The sequence below is a fragment of the Capricornis sumatraensis genome, chromosome 2 (genome assembly GCF_032405125.1).
Source record: "Capricornis sumatraensis isolate serow.1 chromosome 2, serow.2, whole genome shotgun sequence".
NCBI classification, from domain to species: domain Eukaryota; kingdom Metazoa; phylum Chordata; class Mammalia; order Artiodactyla; family Bovidae; genus Capricornis; species Capricornis sumatraensis.
Window position 1 is genome coordinate 179194712 of NC_091070.1, and position 22767 is coordinate 179217478.

General features: G+C 38.7%; 1 protein-coding gene across 1 annotated transcript in view; it reads right to left on the bottom strand.

The window, feature by feature from the left end:
• Window positions 1–22767, bottom strand: part of SGIP1 (SH3GL interacting endocytic adaptor 1) — a 156065-nt gene that overhangs the window by 82052 nt on the left and 51246 nt on the right. The window contains exons 7-10 of the mRNA XM_068961192.1: window positions 9362–9373; window positions 4337–4348; window positions 1099–1123; window positions 8–59 (exon numbers count right to left, since the gene is read on the bottom strand). Coding sequence (XP_068817293.1) covers window positions 8–59; window positions 1099–1123; window positions 4337–4348; window positions 9362–9373 — 101 coding nt within the window. The remainder of the gene's footprint in view (window positions 1–7; window positions 60–1098; window positions 1124–4336; window positions 4349–9361; window positions 9374–22767) is intronic.

Sequence of the window (22767 nt, forward strand, 5' to 3'; positions counted from 1 at the left end):
TGCTCACCTTATGAGCTCTGGAGTTGGTGTGGAACGCCTGGGTCTCGCTACTTCTTCACCTGATGCATAGGACAAAGAAAGTTTTTAGGCATATTTTTACCATTTTTTCTTTTATGTCTTATGAGCTATGTTTGAAAACACTTAAGAGATTTAAATCCCATGAATAGGCAACTCCATGTGAAAACTTTGCAAGACAAACCCAGGAACAAACTCTCTCCCATGGCAAAGCAACTGTCATATATTAGGATTAAGTAGTAGCATTTTCTTTGGCATTTATAAAACCTTATCAAGGAATTACCATGATGAGCCATCAAATGGAAGATTTGTACACTGCAGAGCCAGTGGAATAGCACACTGTTCTTTGAATGCCTGTGCCTTGATCAGTTCTGCGTTTCAATTACCATGAGAATACCAAGCCAGGCCATATGTACGCAGTGCATGAATCCAGCATTCTCTGCCTGTTCTTTTCTTGAAATGCCAAGAAAATGTTATACCTTTAACTAGGAACCGTTCATTTAAAATTTCCTAGAATGTGCTGTATGCAGCAGAAGAAAATCACGCCACATGTATACTATAATCTATCTCACATCACTTTGGTGTACTAAAATTTTCATATCAAACACACAAGAATGGGCATTGCAGCTACCTTCAGTTCCTTCTGCCTTCCTCCTCTCCCTACCCCAATTAGCAAACACACACTTGATTAAATTCATTTGTAAGTCAAATGACACAGCATGTGTGCTCAGTCGCTTCAGGTGTGTCCAACTCTTTGTGACCCCATGGACTGCAGCCTGCCAGGATCCTCTGTCCATGGAGATTCTCCAGGCAAGAATATTGGAGTGAATTGCCATTTCCTTCTCCAAGGAAGGAAATTGCAATGTTTATCCAAAAACATATTCACATTCAGGATTTAAGTATTAATCATTCAGAACTCACTGAGCCCTTTTATCATTACAGGATTTCTTTGCTGTAGACATTCATCAGCCTTAAAAATCAAGCTCAAGAATTTATGTGTCAAATGTATATACACTCCAAGATCCAAGGAACTGTTTCGTCTTTTAAATTGTACTCTATTTCTGGTAGCTAAGATATACTTACTGGATAAGTTCCTTTTAATTGCACCCTAGAATTAGAAATAGACACTATAAGGTTTAAGACCACATATACGTACAATATGTATATTTCTGTCATTGCAATTAAATTGAACTTAAAGAAATGCAGATGGAGAAAAGTGAATTTTTTTTCAGAATTGCATTCAAGTTAAAAATTGTAGACACCCTCATAAAATCAATTTTTCACTTTACTCAAAGGTTATGGAGAGGAAGGGAAAGTAATAAATATTCCAAACCAGGAAAACAAAACAAAACAAAACAACCCTTACCTCGGTAGATTTAGCAAATTAAAGTAAAAAAAAAAAAAACAAACCTTTGAAATCTAGCATACAAGAAAGTAAATCCAAGTTTAACTTATGTTTAATTTTTAAAAATTATATGTATGAGGTGTATTCTCTGCTCCTATTGAATGGGGGTCCATAAGCTGCTTGTAGAAACAGTCATTAGTTGACTAATGCAATTTTTAAAGATTCATGTGGAAAATGTTAAAAACAAGGAAAATTTGAAGGCATTACCTCTGAATGGACTGCTCTATTCAGGGAACCAGAGAATTCCATTCTTCCCCAGTGCTCTCGCTCTCTACCTCAGTTTCTTTTACATGCCTCCCATTGGGGCACCAATCTATCAAGTGGGAATCATTCCTTTAGCTCAAGGCATTGTGATCCTATTGTAATGCAAATTTCCCTGGCAGGAATAATCTGAGAAGGTCATTTTCAGATTTTTTCAGGCCCTAGCAGAAACTTTTTTTGGTAACAAAGGATTGATTCAAAATCACCATGAAAGATTCTTAGAATGTGATGCTTCCAGAAAAGGAGACTACTAGAAGCATGGTCTCATAAGATGGGCATGGGTTGGCAGGGCCTCCTTAGGAGAATGACAGGGGCAGAGTTTGGGATGGGGAACTGCAAGAACAAGAAACTTTTCAAAACTCATACAGTTAAAAGTTTGGTGGGTGATAGCCAAACACACATTTATTTCTACTCCTACTTTAGTAAAGGCTCAACCTGGTGGTCACAGATTTTTCTTCTTTCAAATGATAGCATAACAACTTAGGACAAATATAGCATCTCTGTAACAGACCTGTAAGAATCTTCTTTCCCTCTTTCCTAAGGTTTTATCAAAATTTTGTCTCATTTGGAAATCATTTGCAACAGTGGAACAGTTTCAGTATGAATAAGGATCCACTAGATATTTCTGGTGACTGGCCTAATCTTTCAAACTATATTTTCTGGCTTGTCTTGCCTAATATAATTTGCATACATGTGCCACATAGAGACTATTATGTTATTAGGAAAAATCTTTTTAAGTTAATAAATACTTTATTTATTTAATAAACATTTTAAATCAGTATTTTTAATTAAGTTAACACACTTGTTTAAATTAATGCATATATTAAATAAATATGATCATTTAAATCAGCTATGGTCATCATGAGAGTTTTGATACAGGTTGGCTTTTGGAAAATAAGACTCCATAGACAAAATAATAAGAGAACAATTGTTTAAATGTAATTCAAATGGTTTTTCAGGTTGGAGAGCCTCAAATAGTCAGATTTTTATTAAAAAGGTCTGAAGGAAAAGATTGGGGGCTTATGTCCAAGTAGTTAATCATGAGGTTGACATTGAGGGAATAGGACCTATTTAGTATAAAGAGACCTGAAATTAAGGAGCTGAGGGACCCCAGAAGCTGTATTGAAGACGTTTTGATCTCTGTCTTACCCCTTTATTTAAAATGTAATACTCATGAAACCAAGAAAGATATACAGTTTATTTGTTCGGTATCTGTCGGTATTCATCATTTCCCAGTGTATCAATTCATTTGAAAGACATTTATTGCTGAGAGGTACTAGACAAGAAGCCTCTGTAATATTTTACTAAATATTCCTCATGAATGAACAATCACTATTCAAGAGGAAGAAAGACATGGCAGAAATATGCAAGCAAACTGTTATTTAGAAATTAGAAAGAATAAAATCACATCAATTTAGAAAGGAACAGATGTTCCAACCATCAGCAGTAAGTGTTCATCAACAGAAAAGAAAGTCCCATTGTCCCTGGATCTGGCATACAGATCTCTGATGGCCTTGATGTCAATGCAGGACAAATCCAAAGCAAGGTTAAGGTGATACTGACCACACAAACCACATTCAGGAAAAACGCCTGTTGATTCTAAAGCCTTCTCCTCACTAAGTGACCACATTTTCCTTCTCTAAAGGACTGTCATTATGGGTAGACTGTGAATAGACTTCCTGCATTTTGAATTAGTTAATTCAATCTTTTTGTTTTATTAAAAAAAGGAGTAATGTCATAATCTGAGACGTTACCCAACTGCTGGACTGGAATCAGCCATATAGTCCCTGCAGGTGGTATTTTTGATCATCAACTCTGTGGCTTAATCAGAGAACAACAGCTTGTCAACTGGCACAGAATATTTGCCTCCAGGAGTAACTGATTGATCAAATTAGCATAGGCCTAATTTCCAAGAGCATTATTTCAGTGCCATTACCTCTCTCAAGGGACTGACCAGGCAGGTGGAGGTTATTTCAAACATAGCAAAGACTCTTCTTGTTGCTTCAAATTTATCACACTTTCAACCTGAGTAGAATGACTAAGATTTACTCTGGACAGTGCAAACTAATACCGGTTTTCCTCCAGTGATGATATATATATGTGTGACAACCTAGAAAGATTGACTTGAAAGCATGTCTGTTTCTCCTAAGATAAAAATTATGATTATGCATGATTGTATATCAGTATACTGACAAATATGAGTTATGGTCCAGGGACTAATATTAAATTTAGGTTTGAAAACAATGTGGCTTACACATTCCTTGTTTTCTTTACAGTTTTCTTATTCTATTATCACCTTGCTATAAATGTCTATGCTGATTTCTGGATAATCTCCAGGGCTTGCATATATGCACACCATACACACACACACACACACACACACACACACACACTCACACACACCACATTTTTCACATTTAGCACTGGGAGTAGGGATACCTATTGTATTAGTTTAGTTTGTTATGGAAACATGCTCTGATGATCCTAAAACATGCTCTTGACACATATAAGACCAGAGACTTACAGCCACTAAACCTAATTTGTCTGCCTCATTTACACTGGGTTATCATAAATTTAATAAGACAACCTGGCCACCTTGCCTAGGCAACAGTTATCTCTATACAGGTTTAAGGTAAAAATGTTGAGGGTTCTTACCGGGCTGCGCCTCTGTGATCAGCAAAAAGGAAGAGAGAACAGACACCTAGTCAGAGAATGATGGATCAGTCAACAGGCTTGGGTAATAGAAGACTTCATAAACAACTAACTAAACACTCACTCCAAGTAACCAGGCCAAAGGAAGGCAGGCAGTCATTGTGTTTGTGGCTTATTTAAACCATAAGGAGGTTTTGGAGAACTTTAAAGGGAATATATCCACTGTATGATATAGCTTTGCTAATGGGTATCAGTTTCAGTTATGTGTATGTACATACAAAGCAGAAACATACAAGAAAACTTTACTGATAGCTTTAAATGTCTTGTCATAAGGAGTTTTCTTCATAGTGTTTGCGGAGGGGAATTTTAGAGACGGTAGCACAGAGACAATTGTTTTCCCACACAACAGAGCGTTAGCACACATCATAGATGTGATGGATTTCCCACATAATTCAGGCTTTAATCAGAGTCTCCAAAAATCAGAGAGCAGGGTAAGAGATACCTCTTCTTTGCCTGGTTTTTCTCTTTAGTGTTCGGTGAAATGAGTGCTGATAAGAACTTTTTAAAAAGTCAGTGTTCTTGGCCTAGTGACTTAAGCAGCCTCTACAAATGGATAGAATGTGACGGGGAAGATGAGGAGCTCCTGAGACGTGCAGGTGGGAATGATCAAAACTGTCCAGCAGCAATAAAACATGGGGGGGCCAGATGCCTGGAAAAACACAAGATGCGGACGTACTGCTTTCTTTCACTTTCAAACCTTGATCATGGCTGCTATCAATTTACCCCAACAACCGCTGGTTGCTCTCCCTCTTTAGGATTTGTCTTTAGTAACAAGAGTGACTGTAATGCGAATGGAGAAGCAGCTGTTTCTCAGTTTCACTTTCAGGAATATGGCTTAGTTGATGAGTTCACCAGAGGTTGCCTGGAACCCAGTACTGGCCAAATTTCAAAATCTGGGCAGGAAGCACAAACTCAGAAGTATCTAGAAGGTTGCTTAATGAAAATGATGATTCTACCCTCTAGAATGTAGACAAGAAATGAAAGCCTACAGTCATTTATAGCTGGGGGCTTCCACGGATCTCTAGTCCAACTACCTCTGTGATATAGAGAGCAAAGTGAGGCTTTGAGGTCCAGAGCTGGGAAATGGAGACGACCAGAAACAGACTTTAGAGCTCAGGTCTGCTAAACTCATGTTTTTCTTAGGACACCAAGCCTGATGTTGTTGGAGGACTCCAAAGACAGGGAGCCAGGAACTGGTAAGTAAGCTAGGATTTTAGAAATACTTTAGTTGATTTTATTTGTAATATTTTAGACGTTATTATGTGCCATAGGTTTCCGATTCTGTTCCATATTGATCCCACCTTTCTTATAAATATATGCATGATGGAATTTAAATAAAATTAGAAAAAAGGACACATGAATATGTATTTCTTGGCTTAAATTCTTTTACTGACAAATTGTTACTGTCTTTTGAGAGAAATTCAAGCACTCTTTTATATAAAGATTTAGAGTGTATAATTCTTTACGGACCAGGCTAAAGTTCTTCTCTAAAGAACTTTGTGGGCATTTATGATTTTAGCTTTAATTTCATGGCACACAATTCATTCTTAAAAGCAGCATAAAATACAGCAAAGAGGGGATTAAAATTGATGCAATTTCCCCCAAGTTGATTATGGGAAATAATGCAAAATAATGTATATTGCAACCATGCAGAGGCAGAAACTTAAATTCAATAATTTTTACTAAGATTATAGAGGACATTTGTCAAAATAACTTCAATTATATTAATTCACCCAAATTAAGTTCAATCAGTTAAAAACCTATATAGTTTAATGAATAGTTTCTGTTTGTATGTTTTCTAGTAAAGGTAACATGAAAAAAGGAACCTCAAGGAACAGCTGTTGAAATTCATGTAGTCACAAGCTTATTCACAAGAATCCAGAAGATCCAGCTAAAAGCTGTGAAAAGCTCAGACCCGAAAGCCTCAAGGTCCATAATTAAAACCTATCTGAAACCTTCAAAAGGAAAGGGATTCCATAAGCTAAATTAAAAGGCTTTTTCTACACTAATTATCACCTTTAAGGAGTATAAAGTGGTTATAGGTTTTGCTGAACAGCAAAATCATTCTCAGCCACGAGGGGAAGGTCTTTCCCGTCAACAGTTTATTTTGCTCTTTTTCCTGCAATTTCCCCAGAATTCTGAGGCCTTTAGCATTCTCTCTTTGTTCTACCAATATATAGAATTTGCTTCAGGGGTGGAAGGAAACATTCAGCATCTGATCTTGATATATTCTGGAAGCTGAATACTCTCCGTGTTAAACTGGAAACTCAAAAGCATGCAGGGCAAGGAGCAGGAAAGCTATGGATCAGGGCATGAGAGTTTCATGGAGCTTTGGTGAAGTGGCCGCAACTCAGGGCCACTTGAACACAAATTATGGGCCTAATCCTGCCAAATCTTCAGAGTTGTCAGAAAATAGGCCTATTGATTCTGGTTTTTAAATGGCAATCAGATTGTTTGCATGACCAAACAAAACATCTTTTCAGTTGTTCAGAATCTGCAGGTGGCCAATTTGTCTCTGATTGCAGACATTTGTATCACACATAATAAGCTGTCAACGAATTTTTTATATACTGTTATTATTATTTCACCTGATTACTCAAACAGGGACGTTGCAGTTGGTCTATTTGTTTTCTGAACAAATTTCCTGTGTTCCTAGTTAAACACTAATTGTTCAGTTCCGCGACTGTTCTCGATCTTCTGATGCATTCTGGAGAAGGTACTGAAAAACATTTTATTTTCCCCTATACTTTTATTTTGATGTTCAAGTTAGAGATCAAATTTACTTTGTATTTTGAGGCTATTTTCAAAATGGGTATACACTGCTAATTTATAATTTGGTCACTAGAATGGAGATCTTTGCTTAGAATATTTTGCATTTTTAAAATTTATATACTCTGCCATTTGAATATGCCTTCTAAAAGAAAATACTTCAGTACATGTCCTAAAGTATCCTTATCACAGTATCCTTATCCTACACCAGCCTCGTTTTGTTTATTTTTTGCACAAAAGGATTAATTTAAATTCAGCCAACTAGGATAACTTAAGTCTTTGCCAATATGCATAAGTGTTTTGAGACATTTATAAAAAGAAGTCACCAAACACAATCTGTCCAGCTTGTCAAAAATCACTAAATAACCAGCCTCAGGTTTTGAAGCTTTACAACATCCTCATTTGCTAAAATTCAGCGCTATAGGGAAACACCACAAAATGCGTGAAAAGCCACAAAGCACTAAAAAAATATTATTTTAAAGCAGTCTAGTCATAGCAAATTCAGTGATTCATGGTAGTGAATTTTCTAGGAAAGAATTAGCATAGATGATCATTTTGTTTATTATTATGACACTAATCAATATTCTTATTTGCTTTTAAATGCTTTAGGGTAATCTATCTGACAAGCACCTATTGGAAGCCCCCACCTCTGCCAATTGCTGTGTTTATCTATATTTAAATTTGTTTCTATACCTCTTACAAGTCAGATGATAGTGAATGCCTATCAGATCCAATAAGACTTGGTAGAAATAATCTTCTGAAACTCCATATGGGAAGAGAAGCAAAGAGCCGAGGCATCACTAAAAGTTCCCTGGGTTGAATATCAACAACATGGGCATTACCCATGAAAAATGAAGCAGGGGAGCAAGAGGAAAACTCATCCTTAAAGGCACAGCTAGCAATGAAATGGAGTACTTACAGTTGAAATTGCTGTAAGAACAACAGGAGGAAAGCCAATGAAGAATAGGAAAATTTTAAAGCTCCATGGGTAAACTTCAGGCTATTTAATCTTGTTAACATTCGAAGTGGCCAAGTTTGGATAATTCAGAGAAAGATTCAGAGTCAAAAAGAATAAATGAAATGGGCAAACTATCAAAAAGGTTACTGAAGCACACCAACAATATGTGTGTCACATAGCATGTGACACAGAGTTGACTCTCCGTTACTCAGAAGTGGGGCATTCCATTTGTTAATAATTAATTGTGATACGTACTAATTTTATGCTTGGAAACCAAGTCATGGAGTCCATATTTTGATAAAGTGTAATATTTTGATTCCATCTTTTGTTCTTCCTTTGTCTTCTGCTCGTCCTTCCTCCAATCACATCAAATTGCTATCAGTGCATTTCCTGTACGTGGTATAGAGACTGCCAGGCTTGGGTGAGTGGGCAGGATGGGAGGTCTAGCAATTATTGCAGCATCCACTTAGGTGAGGTCAATAGACAATCAATCACTTCTCAGTGTGTGCTAACGAGGAAATACAATATTTTCATATTTTCCACTGGAGAGGTCACCTGTATCAGCATCCTGGGATCATGTTCCCAATAAACTAGGCAGAGCAGCCCAGAAAAATGAAATTTTTTTTAGTAGGTCAGTTTCATTGTTGCTCTAAAAAAAAAAAAATGTAGATACATTTGATCAGATTTGTGCTGCCACTGAAAATCACCCCAGTGATAAAAAGGACCATTAAGAGGTGATCTGCGATTTATAAAGATCTTCTTTATTGTCTCTGACAACTCCAGAAGGGGATAATTTTTCTGAGTAATTAAAAACGAAAAGAAGAGAAAAAGACAACTTGCTTCTCCTAGGACGGATTCACAAGCATTCACTCAGGATGCTATCATGTTGTACATTACCAAAAAAGTAACAAAAAAATATATGTAGCTTGATGAACCCAAATAGAAGCTGCAATAAATGGAACTTAACACTAAAATATTTTATTACATGCCTGTGTGATTGGGGTAGAGGTGATTCTTTACAAAATTACCCCGTGGCCCTTAATAACAGACTTGGAAAATCACTTAGCAACCAGCTTCCTCTTTTCCTCATGGGGCATAATTAGGCCACGTAGTATTTGTTTTTAAAATTCAGAATACTGTTTCGGTGTTAAATACAGTCAGTCATTAGATATACAGACAGTGAAAATGGACAGAATAAACAATGTTTGGCAAAGATATAGAAAGAATTTGTTGTTTCTTACCGGACTTCTCCTCTAAAAGCGTAAGCATGGAAAGAAAAAATAAACAGAAAATGAAAGAGGTGAAATGTATATTCAAGAAGATGCAGCTCAAGGCTCAGAATAACCTGACTTTAAAGCAGCTCTCCAAGGCATTGCTTTTACAAAGGCTTCCTGTAGGCATCAATATGGTCATTCCCAGGCTGCTGGCTTTAGACCACCCCCAAAACATGCCATTTGGCGATACTGTTTTGACTTATAGACACTTGAAACCAGCCAATTCGGGGAGAAACTTTCTCTGAACAACCCTAATCTGCCTAAAGATAAATCTTCCAGAAAGAACCTAATTGTCATAAGAGTATAATCAACAAGGGAGAGGAGATGAGACGTCAACACCACCTCTAGACAAACTTTGCCACGAAGTATCACACTTCCCATCTATGCTTCCAAAGGCCCATTCATGTTCCCTAAAAATCATTTACTCTCCCCTTAGATGCCTGCTTCCTTCTTCCTACTAAGATGATATTTAGCCCTGAATTCTGAAACCACTCATTTTTCTTAAGGGTCTGCCAGGTATACAGGAATAGACATGTTAATAAACTTATGTTTGTTTTTCCTTTGTTGATCTGTCTTTGCTAAAGAGTCACAGCTGAAAACCTAAGATGGGTTAATGTAGTTTTGCCTCCTTTCCAAGATCAAGTGGTAAGAGGACATGGGTGTGGTTTCCATTTGAGCACATTCTAAGCTCTTTTTGAATGGCTTCAGTTCAGTTCAGAAGCTCAGTCATGTCTGACTCTTTGCGACCCCAGGGACTGTAGCACACCAGGCTTCCCTGTCCATCGCCAACTCCTGGAGCTTACTCAAACTCATGTCCACTGAGTCAGTGATGCCATCCAACCATCTCATCCTCTGTCATCCCCTTTCCCAGAATCAGGGTCTTTCCAAATGAATCAGTTCTATGCATCAGGTAGCCAAAGTATTGGAGTTTTAGCTTTGACATCAGTCCTTCCAGTGAACATTCAGGACTGATTTCCTTTAGGATGGACTGGCTGGATTTCCTTGCAGTCCAAAAAGAACTTTCAAGAGTCTTCTCCAACACCACAGTTCAAAAGCATCAATTCTTCAGCGCTCAGCTTTCTTTATAGTCCAACTCTCACATCCATACATGACTACTGGAAAAACCATAACATTAACTAGATGGACTTTTGTCAGCAAAGTAATGTCTTTGCTTTTTAATATGCTGTCTAGGTTGGTCATAACTTTTATTCCAAGGAGTAAGCGTCTTTTAATTTCATGGCTGCAATCACCATCTGCAGTGATTTTGGAGCCCCCCAAAATAAAGTCTGACACTGTTTCCACTGTTTCCCCATTTATTTGCCATGAAGTGATGGGACCAGATGCCATGATCTTTGTTTTCTGAATGTTGAGCTTTAAGCCAACTTTTCAATCTCTTCTTTCACTTTCATCAAGAGGCTCTTTAGTTCTTCTTCACTTTCTGCCATAAGGGTGGTGTCATCTGCATATCTGAGGATATTGATATTTCTCCTGGCAATCTTGATTCCAGCTTGCGCTTAATCCAGCCCAGCGTTTCACATGATGTACTCTGCATAGAAGTTAAATAAGCAGGGTGACAATACACAGCCTTGACGTACTCCTTTTCCTATTTGGAACCAGTCTGTTGTTCCATGTCCAGTTCTAACTTTGCTTCCTGACCTGCATACCGGTTTCTCAGAGGCTTACTTTTATCAAATAGACTTTGAAAATAGAAAATTACCCTAGGTATTATTGAAAGGAGCTGGAACATTCTATGAATGCATTGCAGCCTATCATGAATCTAAAACATGAGATTTTCCTCAAATTCCAATCTTGTCAGGGAATCTGGTACCTATTAACTTCTTTCAAGATACTCTGTCTAAAACCATCAGTTCTTTCATCCCATCCTTCATTTGCTACCACTCCCCATGGGAAATGACAAATTATTTCCCTGGTGAGTGGTCCCTGGCCCCCGGGGATGCTCTTTTCTTTCCTCCACAATTTATTTGGCCACACCATGCAGCATGTGAGACCTTAGTTCCCTGACCAGGGAATGAACCCATGTTCCCTCATTGGAAGTCTTAACCACTGGTCAGCCAGGGAAATCCCCTTCCACATCTTCTTAATAAAGGCTTCATGTCTTTTTCAATGTTTCATTTCCTAAATCCATCCTTTGCATCATCCCTAGAATTATTTTCTAAAAATAGTGAAGTGAATGTGTTACTCTGCCCTGCAAAAACCTCCCTAGTATGTAGAAAATAGAGTTCAAACTCCATTCTGTCATTTAATGCCTTCATGATGGGCTCCAGCCTTCACTCCCTCATCTTCCACTGCTGTCTGTATAAAATCTACACTTAGCTGCAGTCACTCCTTGACATCTCCTGAACATGTAGAACATTCATACTTCCCTGACTTCTGCTCAGGCTGCTTCTTCAGCTTTGATGCTGTCTTCCTCTCCTTCAAATTGTTGTTGTTGTTGAGTCACTAAGTCATTTCCGACTCTTTGTGACCCCACAGACAGTAGCCTGCCAGGCTCCTCTGTCCCTGAGATTTCCCAAGCAGAGATACTGGAGTGGGTTTCCATTTCCTACTCCAGGGGAATCTTCCTGACCCAGGGATTGAATCCTCATCTCCTGCATTGGCAGGTGGATTCTTTACCTCTGAGCCATCAGGGAGGCCCTCTCCTTCACACATCATCTTACTTATTCTTGAAGGCCAATAGCACTTCCTCCATGAAGCCTTCCCTAAGGTTCCCAATCAGAGTAAATAGTTCCCTGGCATCTATTAGACCCAGAGAAGACCAGGTACACATGGCTAGTATATTTTTTGCAATTCTTATTTTATTCTGTATTACTTTGACATCTCCATTCAATTATTCAGTTCAGTTCAGTTCAGTTCACTCACTCAGTCGTGTCTGACTCCTTGTGACCCCATGGACTGAAGCACACCAGTCCTCCCTCCCTGTCCATCACCAGCTCCCAGAGTTTACTCAAACTCATGTCCATTGAGTTGGTGATGCCATCCAACCATCTCATCTTCTGTCACCCCCTTCTCCTCCTGCCTTCAATCTTTCCCAGCATGAGGGCCTTTTCAAATGAGTCAGTTCTTTGCATCAGGTGGCCAAAGTATTGGCATTTCAGCTTCAGCATCAGTCCTTCCAATGACCATTCAGGACTGATTTCCTTTAGGATGGACTGGTTGGATCTCCTTGCTGTCCAAGGGACTCTCAAGAGTCTTCCCCAACATTCAATTATTAGCTCCAAGTAATGATTATGAATGGGCTCTATCTAGCCCCAAACAAGGCACACAGTCGGTGCTCAAATCATGTTTATGAATTTTCTTTTTGTGGTCATTAAAACATAATACAAATGTTTTAAGCACAATGTCTTTTTAAAATCCAGAAAGATGAATTGTTCTCTGAAACAGGGCTGAATTGTATATGATATATAGCCCAAGGGATATGGCCCCAGATGTAATGGTTCCTTCACCAGCTTTTAAAAATATAAAATTCACTTTGCTTCTATTTAACTGTTGATCTCTCTGCCCATTAGTGACCTCAGGGGCTAATATATGTTATCAAGACTCCAAGGAAGTGGCACAGCTTTGCACACACATTGATGCAGAGCTATGTGATTGGTTCTCCAGAGTGGAAAATTCTCCCATAGCAAAAAAATCCCTTGTGTTTCAGCATAACTGAGGATCAGCATAGGGCCCATGTCCTAGGTACTGCTTTCAGAACCATTGCTAACTAGTACAGAGAAATGAGAATTATTAAGATCCAGGATTTACAAACAAAAAGAATTTTGGGGTTAAAATCAGATAGCTTCAAAGGAGTTGTCATGGAGGGAGGTGCAAACATTTTTATATAGTCAGATGAATTTAATCCCTTATTTTCTGGATGCTATTGAATAAGTCATACTGTTTCTCCATTCCATTTTGTAAAGTAGGGATGATGCTCTCTTATAGAACTGTCATGAGGATTAAAAGATGTGAATGATAGTGACAGGTAGTGCTCACTGAGACTTTACTATTATTGTTTAACTTTATGAGGTTGGTGTCATTGTTACCTCTTATTTACCAGTGAGGAAAAGGAGCCTCAGATGAGCTCCAAGATTACGTGGCCACAAAAGATGAGAGTGGGACTGGATCCCTGCTTCTCTAATTCCAGAGAACCTTGGCAGCAGTGGGTCGTTTGTTGTTTAGTCCATCGGTCATGTCCGACTCTTTTGTGACCCTACAGACTGTAGCCTACCAGACTCCTCTGTCCATGGGATTTCCCAGGCAGGAATACTGGAGAGGGTTGCTGTTTCCTTCTCCTGGGGATGTTCCCAACCCAGAGATTGAACTCACATCTCCTGAAGTGGCAGGTGGATTCTTTACCACTGAGCCACCAGGGAAGCCCAGTCCCCACGGTCCTTATCAGCACTGGGATTTAGAAACAACAGAGCTGAAAGCTTACAGATCACAGAGTCTGGAAAATAATCTTGGATTTTTCCAATGGAAGAAGTTAAATAGATCATGCTGGTCTATCAGAGCGGGTCACAGGGAATTAGGTTTTCAGAAAGTGAGCTTGAATTTCTAGGCATGGTTTTGAATCTGAGAATTAAACTCTGATTATAAGATATATGTCTCAGCTTTTTTCTAGAATTAAGTGCATTTTATGAAATTAGAATCAGAAGAATAAATATAAACACAAGAATGCCAAGGGCCTTCCTCTCCTTCCCATTCTAGGCTGTATGTTGATTAAAGCATCTTTATTCCATATGTTGTTTCAATTGTTAGCAGCTATCAACACCTAGGCTATGCTGCTTGGGTTAAGGGTTTCTTCAGAGTGATAAACAAACAAACAAAGATAAAACATGACAAGACAATTCTCCTTTGGGGAAAGCAAAGATATTTCTTGATTTAAAATGAACTATCATCAGAGTGGTTTCTAATTATGGAAAAGATAATAAAAGAAACGAAAAAGTGATGCATACTTCCAGGTACTCGTGTTCACAGAAATAGAGTAAGTGAATTTTTGGATTGAACAATACATACACCTCAAATATAACCATTGTCTCTAAGTACAGAGATATTCCTGTGATCATCCTGGTGATCAGGGAAGCTTTCCAAGGAACACACAGACCCCTGCCTTCTGTGGATGGAGAGCCTCTCTCTGGGTGCATTATCCTAAATCACTTTGTTATGCAAGTAGTCTTTCAAGATAGGGCTTGTTGAAGCCTTCATTTCTACATGAAGAGCTAGAAATCTGCAGGATTTAAAAACTGAATTCTGTTTAAGACCCAGACCAAATCCAATAGCGGTGAATAGAGAAAATATGCACCATAGTTTTAATGATCCTTTTATGGAGATTTTGTGTTCCAAATATACCCCTAAGGAACTAAGCTGCCATGGGAATTTTTGGTATCAAGTTTCATACAGTGGAATCAAAACTCAAAAAATTAGATCAATTTAGAAGTTTTTTAAGAGTCTACAATTGCTTAACCTTAAAAATAGGATGGCTGTCTTTTGAATCTTTATATTTTAGCTAATGAGATTTTTTTATAGATATAACCACTTCCTATCAGTTATGTACAAATAGCCAGATATTGACAAGGAGCAAAAGGATTATTTATTTATTATTAATAAACCATGAACAGTTATCTATTGGTTACCTAATAAGGACCAGACACTATTCTTGGTGAACAAAACAATAGGAACAAGAGACAAAAAGCTTCCATTAACTTTTGGGGGAGAGGAAAGATAATAAATAACAAATATCACAAGTAAGCAAAGTATTTAGGGTTTTAGAAGATGATAAATGTAATTTCAAAAAGTAGAGTGAATAGAAGGGTTTGGGAATGGCAGGGTATAGAGTTTTGTGATTTTTATTATTTTTTAAAATTAAAAAATATTTTAAACTGGAGTATAATTGCCTTACAATGTTGTGTTTCTGGTGTACAATAAAGTGTACCAGTTACATGTGTACATATATCCCTCCCTCTTAAATCCCACCCCTCTAGGTCATCACAGAGCACCGAGCTGAGCTCCCCGTGCTATTCAGCAGCTTCCCACTAGCGATCTACTTTACATACGGTAGTGCATGTATGTCAGTCCTAATCTCCCTACTCATCCCATCCTCCCTTCCCTCTCTGTGTCTACATGTCTGTTTTCTACATCTGAGTCTCCATTCCTGCCCTGGAAATAGATTTGTGGTTTTTAAAAATAATGTGGTCAGGAGAGGCCTCATTGAGAAGGTGTCTTGGACAAGTTGAGAGGGGGTGGCAGTGCCAGTATTTGGGGGGAGAGGACAGCTCCAGGGAGCCAGGGAGGAGCAGGGTGAGAAGGAGAGTGGCAGGTGTTAGTCTGGGGTCATGGGTGTCGCCACCATGAAGGTCTTGGAGGCCACCGAGAGGACTGGCTTCACTCTGCTCCAATGTAGGAATTCTCAGCAGGGACATTTAGTCACTTCTGATTGCTCAGAAGAGGTGCTGATGAAAAGAGACCAGAAATATGCCAGGATGGGGCATATGTTGTTGTTTTTCATTACTCTCTGGAAGCTGATTTTGATTCCTCATGTACCATGCTAAAAATAAAATAGAGATGGACTTCCCATGGGCTGGGAGGTAGAAAGAGAGTTTCAACTAGGCAAAGCAGAGTGCGGGCCACTCATCTTGCCTTCCCTCTGTGTTGGCCACTTCAGGATGAGTAGCTCAGATTGCCATCCGTGGCTCTGCACCACTGCTGTGCTGGTGGCTGATTTGAAACAATAGTTCCTAAGGTCCATGGGCAGTTAGTGGCTGTCCTTTAGACAATATAAGAGACAGAAGGAAATCTCATCTTTATTCTTTTAAGAAATGAAATGTCCCCCAGTCACTGAGGAAACATTTTCTGATATAATTAATATGGGTGATTCATACTCTAAGATTTTTTTCTAAAACAATTAAAAAGTATCTTCATTGCTGTAGATTATTTCTGGCACTAAAAAAAATTCTCCTTAGGAAATACTGCCATACTTAATTTTATACTATTACTCATACATGTGTAGAAACTACTTAGTATAAAAATAAATATAATAGTATAAGAGAAATAATAAAGTATCTATCTTTCCTTCTCAAGGTTAAGGACCACAAGCGACTGAATTCTGATAAGAATTCAGATAAGAAAACAGATATTTCATTAGGATTTATGGGATTAGGGGAAGAGAATTATGACAAAAAACTGGCCTCCACAGAACACAACATATTAATAAACTTTAGAAAAGAGCCTACAAATGACTCCTGTAAGAGAAGAAACAGTTGTTAGTATTGTTTATCCATCCAATAATTGAGAAAAACTTGGCTTTAATTGAAGGGGAAGATGAAAAATTTGCTCTCTTTATAAAATAATGCAAGGGATATAAGTTGCATTATACCACAATGAAACACCAAGGTCCATATATTTCCCACAGTGGAGAGCATCCTTCTGTCCAATCAACCAGCAAGTATTGTCTAAGTACCTGTATTGTCATGCCATTCAAGGTCATAGACTCCAGAGGAAAGGCTCCTTCAAGGCAAGAGAAAGCAAGCTTCTGGGTGCAGGGTTAGTCATCATAAATCCAACACTTACTGAACTGTGCACGTTATGTTTCTGTCACAAACTTATTTTCCAAAACAATTGCTTCTTGAGTCCATTCTATTCTGAATACACCATAGCTAATAAAATGATTATAAATTACAATCATAGTAGTAGGACTAACACAACTGAGGCAGAAGACCTTAAAGATAGAAAAATAACCTTTTAAATTATAATTAATGCTGTAATTGGGTGCATGTTCAGTCATGTCCAACTCTTCTGTGACCCCATGGACTGTAGCCTGCCAGAATTCCTCTGCCTGTGGAATTCTCCAGGCAAGGATAGTGGAATGGGTTGCCATGCCCTCCTCCAGAGGATCTTCCCGACCCAGGGATCAGACCTGCATCTCTTGTGTCTCCTGCATTGGCAGGTGGATTCTTTACTACTAGTGCCACTTTGGAAACCTTAGCACTGTAACTAAAAGGATATAATTCAAGAATTTACTGCCTTTGGTTGAGGATTCCCTAATGTTTTTATGTGAGTCAATGCTGAGTCTATTGTTTCATTCAATTAGATTTTAAGTTGATAACAGAAGGTCTGAGAAGTTGGTAACTGAGACTTAAGGTCTCCAACCCTAGTGTTCATGTTTCTGGAACCCCTAATCAGATAAAGTTGTCTGAAACAGTAGAAAATAATGAAAGAGTCTACAGTTATGCAAGGAAATTCTAACTCTTACACCTCACAAATGGAAGCAAAATACCAGGTACTCAAAGGGTAAACCACCATTACTTGGAGAAATAATGACAAAGGCGATCCAGATTGAATTAATATTCTGCTCATTTTCAAGGAGATCAAAACATACAAGAGCTTGGGGATTTCTTCTGACCATTTAGGTAAAAGGGTTTGGAAAAATGATATTCTAATTTTAAATGTCAGGAAATGGAAACAACAGAGAATTCTCTAAGAAAAAATAATTAGTAATGAAAGAAAGATCAAACACACTTCAGATATGAAAAGAGTTCTTCTGCAGATAGCCAATGACTTACTGTAATTCAGGAAAGAAAACAATATATCAATAAAAGAAGATCCCACCCAATTCCCCATCTACCGTGCTCTATAAGGCTTGGGAAAAAAGAGACACATCTCATATGTCAACTCCAGATGCTTTTGGTCAAGCTGCTTGCAATTCTGTCTACAGGGGGCTTCTCAGACAACCTCTGGGATGTGGACCTAGTCGCAAGATCTGCTGAGGGTTTGGAAGGGGAGTGGCAGCTTATACACTCCATGCTTGACATCCCTGGTCTAAACCCAACCCAAATCATGCTTGCCCTGTGAAGCTCTCCTTGAAGAGTTGAATCCAAGCTGAACTCCTCCTTTCCAACTTGCTTCCCTGGAGGTCTGCACTGAGCACTTTTATCAGAATGCTTGTTATCTGTACCCTGCCCTGGCACCGTGCAGAGTTTCTACCAGGAGCGAATGCCAGTGTGTAGGAGACTGGAGCTCTTCTCCCCCAACTGATGACTCTCTGTTTTTACTGAACTCAATGGGGTGCTGAACCTTCTGCCAAAGTGAGGACAGGAAAGGGGGTGGTGTTACCAAGCAGCAGCGAATTCAGGGATTTTGCTCTCTGGCAGGCTAATTTGAGGGTGGGAGGGTGGGTGGAACACCTGGAATAGGCAAACAGCACCAGAGTGTCTTCAGTTGCAAGCTAGCTATCTCCCCCTCCCCAGAGTTTGTGATGAAATAACTCCGTTTTGGATGGCAAATCTCCTGGAACAAGATGAAATGGATTGCCCCTTCACAACTCCATGTCAGTCTTTAATTCCTTATTGCGCTGAATTTTGCAGGGGAAAGGGAGGAATTGCTAGCACACATGCCAGGCTAGGTCAACTCCCACTCTCAGCATTTCTATCAGCCCTCTTTTCCTTGCCTTTGCTCAAGTCCTCCCTCGCTATTTTTATTTTCTTCCTGCCTCCCACAAGTCTCTGAACTTAAGGAAAAGAGAAATGGAGCTGAAAAGGGAACTGCTACTTACAGAGCCCCTTCCTAAGTGACAGGCATCAAAGGGGAAATTTTGCAACATTATTTCATGTCATCTTTACATCAGTCCTGAGAAAGTATGCATTATTTTTCCTATTTTACAGATTTAGGATCTGAGATGCTTAGTGAAGGAGCTTGCCCATGGACACACAGATAATAAGATACTAACTCAAAAGCCCATGTTCTTCCTCTTTAACCAATGTGCTTCAAGGAAGTGCTTTCTTTCTTGGTCCCCTTAGGTCCCCTTGGTCCTAAAATAGCAATTTCCATAGAGATTACTGGGCTAGAAAACACAGCAGAATATCAAAGCTGAGAAGGATTTAAAGAGGACTGAATCACGCCCTAATTCAATGTAGATGAGAATATATACTGTGTGATTAACTTGGCAGAAAGGAGGAAGTTGTTGGAGTTCAAATCCTGGCCCTTTCTGCTGCCTCTTGATATCTCGGAGTTGATTTCTTCTATAAAACAGGGGGATCACCACTTCCTTGCCTGCTTAACAGCATAGTTTGCCCAATACATCTTTCTGATCATGACAGCTTTTGTAAAACATAAACCATTATTATAGTGAATCACTGACATAAAAAAATTCCTTGCTGATTGATTAATTAGGGGAACTGAAATATATATCATATAAAAACAAGGTGTCATTCCTTAAAATTTAAAATAGAGGTGACCCAGCAGCCATTAAGCCTGACTGACCCATAAGCTCAGCTTTGCTCTCTTGTCACATGGAACTTAGGAGGGAGTGTATGCTTGTACCCTGACATGGGCTCTTTAGATACCATTAAAGTGATAGCCTTCAAAGAGTTTGTGAGTACTCATAAATTATTTGTAAAATGTTTTGGATGATTTAATGTATTTTTCATTTTTCCTCTGTAAAGAGAACCAATAGCTCCCATCAAAAGTAGTATAATATAGTGGGTAAGAGTTCTTTTTTTGTAATATGCTGTATGTCCCAAACCAAAAACTAATAATTGTCTCTTGTAATGCATTTATCTCTTAAAGAAGGTAAAAATAAAAATGTTGAGTTGCAAAACAAAGGCAAATAATACTAGCTTTTAGGTTCATTTGGCTTCCCTGATAGCCCTGTTGGTGAAGAATCCACCTGCAATGCAGGAGACCCCAGTTCGATTCCTGGATTGGGAAGATCCGCTGGTGAAGGGATAGGCTACCTACTCCAGTATTCTTGGGCTTCTCTTGTGGCTCAGCTGGTAAAGAATCAGCCAGCAATGTTGGAGACCTGGGTTCAATCCCCGGGTTGGAAAAATCCCCTGGAGTAGAGAAAGCTACCCACTTCAGTATTCTGGCCTGGAGAATTCCATGGACTATATAGACCATACCATTGCAAAGAGACACAACTGAGTGACTTTCATTTTAGGTTAATTACTTTAAAAAGTGTATCAATCTCTTAAATGATGTAGAAAACAAAAAAATGGAATTGTAAACTGTTTTTACAATGTTAGCTTTATAACTGCCATCTATTACTGAAATCTCATTTAAAAAATACTGTAGCAGGTAAACGTTCTGAATTAGAAAACAGATTTCTCAGTTTAAATCTCAGCAACTTGACTTAGTAGCTGTGACATTTTGGGTGAGTTAATTAATTCTTCTATGCCTCAGTTTTCTCATCTGTAGAATGGAGGTAAAAATAGTATCCATCTCATAGGTTGTTGTGAGGATCGGTTCCTTTCAGCTCAGGCACTCAGTCATGTCCAACTCTTTGTGACCCCATGGACTGTAGCTTGCAGTTTGATCCCCTGGAGGAGGGCAATGGCTACCCACTCTAGTATTCTTGCCTGGAGAATCCCCATGGGTAGAGGAGCCTGGTGGGCTATAGTCCATGGGGTTGCAAAGAGTCCGACATGACTAAGTGACTACGCATAAGGCTTAATCAATAGTAAAATTATTTAAATAATACTATCTACCTTTATAGGAGCCTTTTAAGAATTAAGGAAGAAGTGTCTGTAAAGTAGTTAGTATTTTGTAAGTAAATTTATGTAAAGGCCAAAGGAGTTACTCAGTAAATGATAATTATTATTAATCAGAATAATTCATTTTGTTTCATGGTGACTATTCATAAATCTCATGGTCTCAAGGTCAGAGACCATTTAGAGAACTTACAATGGCAATTATGTTGCTGGTTGGCAGATCTGAAATGTGATCTGACTGTATATCAAATGCTTCACATATATTAATTCATTTATCCTCACAACCTGTCCATCTTGGGAGGCACAACACAGAATGGCTCATAGTTTCATTGAGTTAGATAAGACTGATTCATGTGATTAAGCCTTGACTGGGGTTTAAATGTTTAAGTAACTTACTCAGGATCATATGGATAATGAGTATAGAGCCAGAATGAAAATTTTGTTGTTATTCAGTCGTGTTCAACTCTTTGCAACCACCAGGCCTCCCTGTCATTCATCTCCCTGAATTTGCTCAAACATGTCCATTGAGTTGATGATGCCATCCAAACATCTCATCCCCTGTCACCCCCTTCTCAGTCTTTCCCAGCATCAAGGTCTTTTCCAGTGTCTCAGCTCTTTGTATCAAGTGGCCAGAGTATTGGAGCTTCAGCTTCAGCATCAGTCCTTCCAATGAGTATTCAGGGTTGATTTCCTTTAGGATTGACAGGTTTGATCTCCTTGCCATCCAAGAAACTCTCAAGAGTCCACAATTTGAAAGCATCAAATTTTTGGCATTCAGCCTTCTTTATGGTCCAACTCTCACATCCATACATGACTACTGGAAAAACTGCATCTTCATACAAACCTTTGTCGGCAGAGTGATATATCTGCTTTTTAACATGCTGTCTAGGTTTGCCATAGCTTTTCTCCCAAGGAGCAACTGTACTTTAATTTCATGGCTGCAGTTGCAGTCTGCAGTGATTTTGGAGCCCAAGAAAATAAAATTTGTCTCTGTTTCCAGTTTTCCCCATCTATTTGCCATGAAGTGATGGGACTAGATGCTGTGATCTTAGGTTTTTGAAGGCTGAGTCTTAAGTCAGCTTTTTCACTCTCCTCAATGACCTTCATCAAGAGGCTCTTTAGCTTCTCTTCACTTTCTGCCATTAGAGTGGTATCATCTCTCTATCTGAGGTTGTTGATACTGCTCCCAGCAATCTTGATTCCAGCTTGGGATTCATCCAGCCTGGCATTTCACATGATATACTCTGCATATAACATATGTACTCAGCTAAATAAGCAGAGTGACAATATACAGCCTTGACATACTCCTTTCCCAATTTTGAACCAGCCCATTGTTTCATGTCTGGTTAACTGTTGTTTCTTGACCTGCAGACAGGTTTCTCAGGAGACAGGTAAAGTGATTTGGTATTCCCAACTCTTTAAGTATTTTCCACAGTTTGTTGTGATTCACACAGTCAAAGGCTTTCACTTAGCCAATGAAGCAGTAGTAGATGTTTTTCTGGAATTCCCTTGTTTTCTCTATGATCCAACAGATGTTGGCAATTTGATCCCTGGTTCTTCTGCCTTTACTAAATCCAGATACATCTGAAAGTTCTTGATTCATGTACTGCTGAAGCCTAGTTTGAAGGATTCTGAGCATTACCTTGCTAGCATGTGAAATGAGTAAAATTGTGTGGCAGTTTGCACATTCTTTGGCATTGTCTTTCTTTGGAATTGGAATGAAAATTGACCTTTTTCAGTCTAGTGGCTACTGCTGAGTTTTCCAAATTTGCTGACATATTGAGTGCAGGACTTTAACAGCATCATCTTTCAGGTTTTTAAATAACTAAGCTGTAATTCCATCACCTCCACTAGCTTTGTTTGTAGTCATTTCATAAGACCCACTTGACT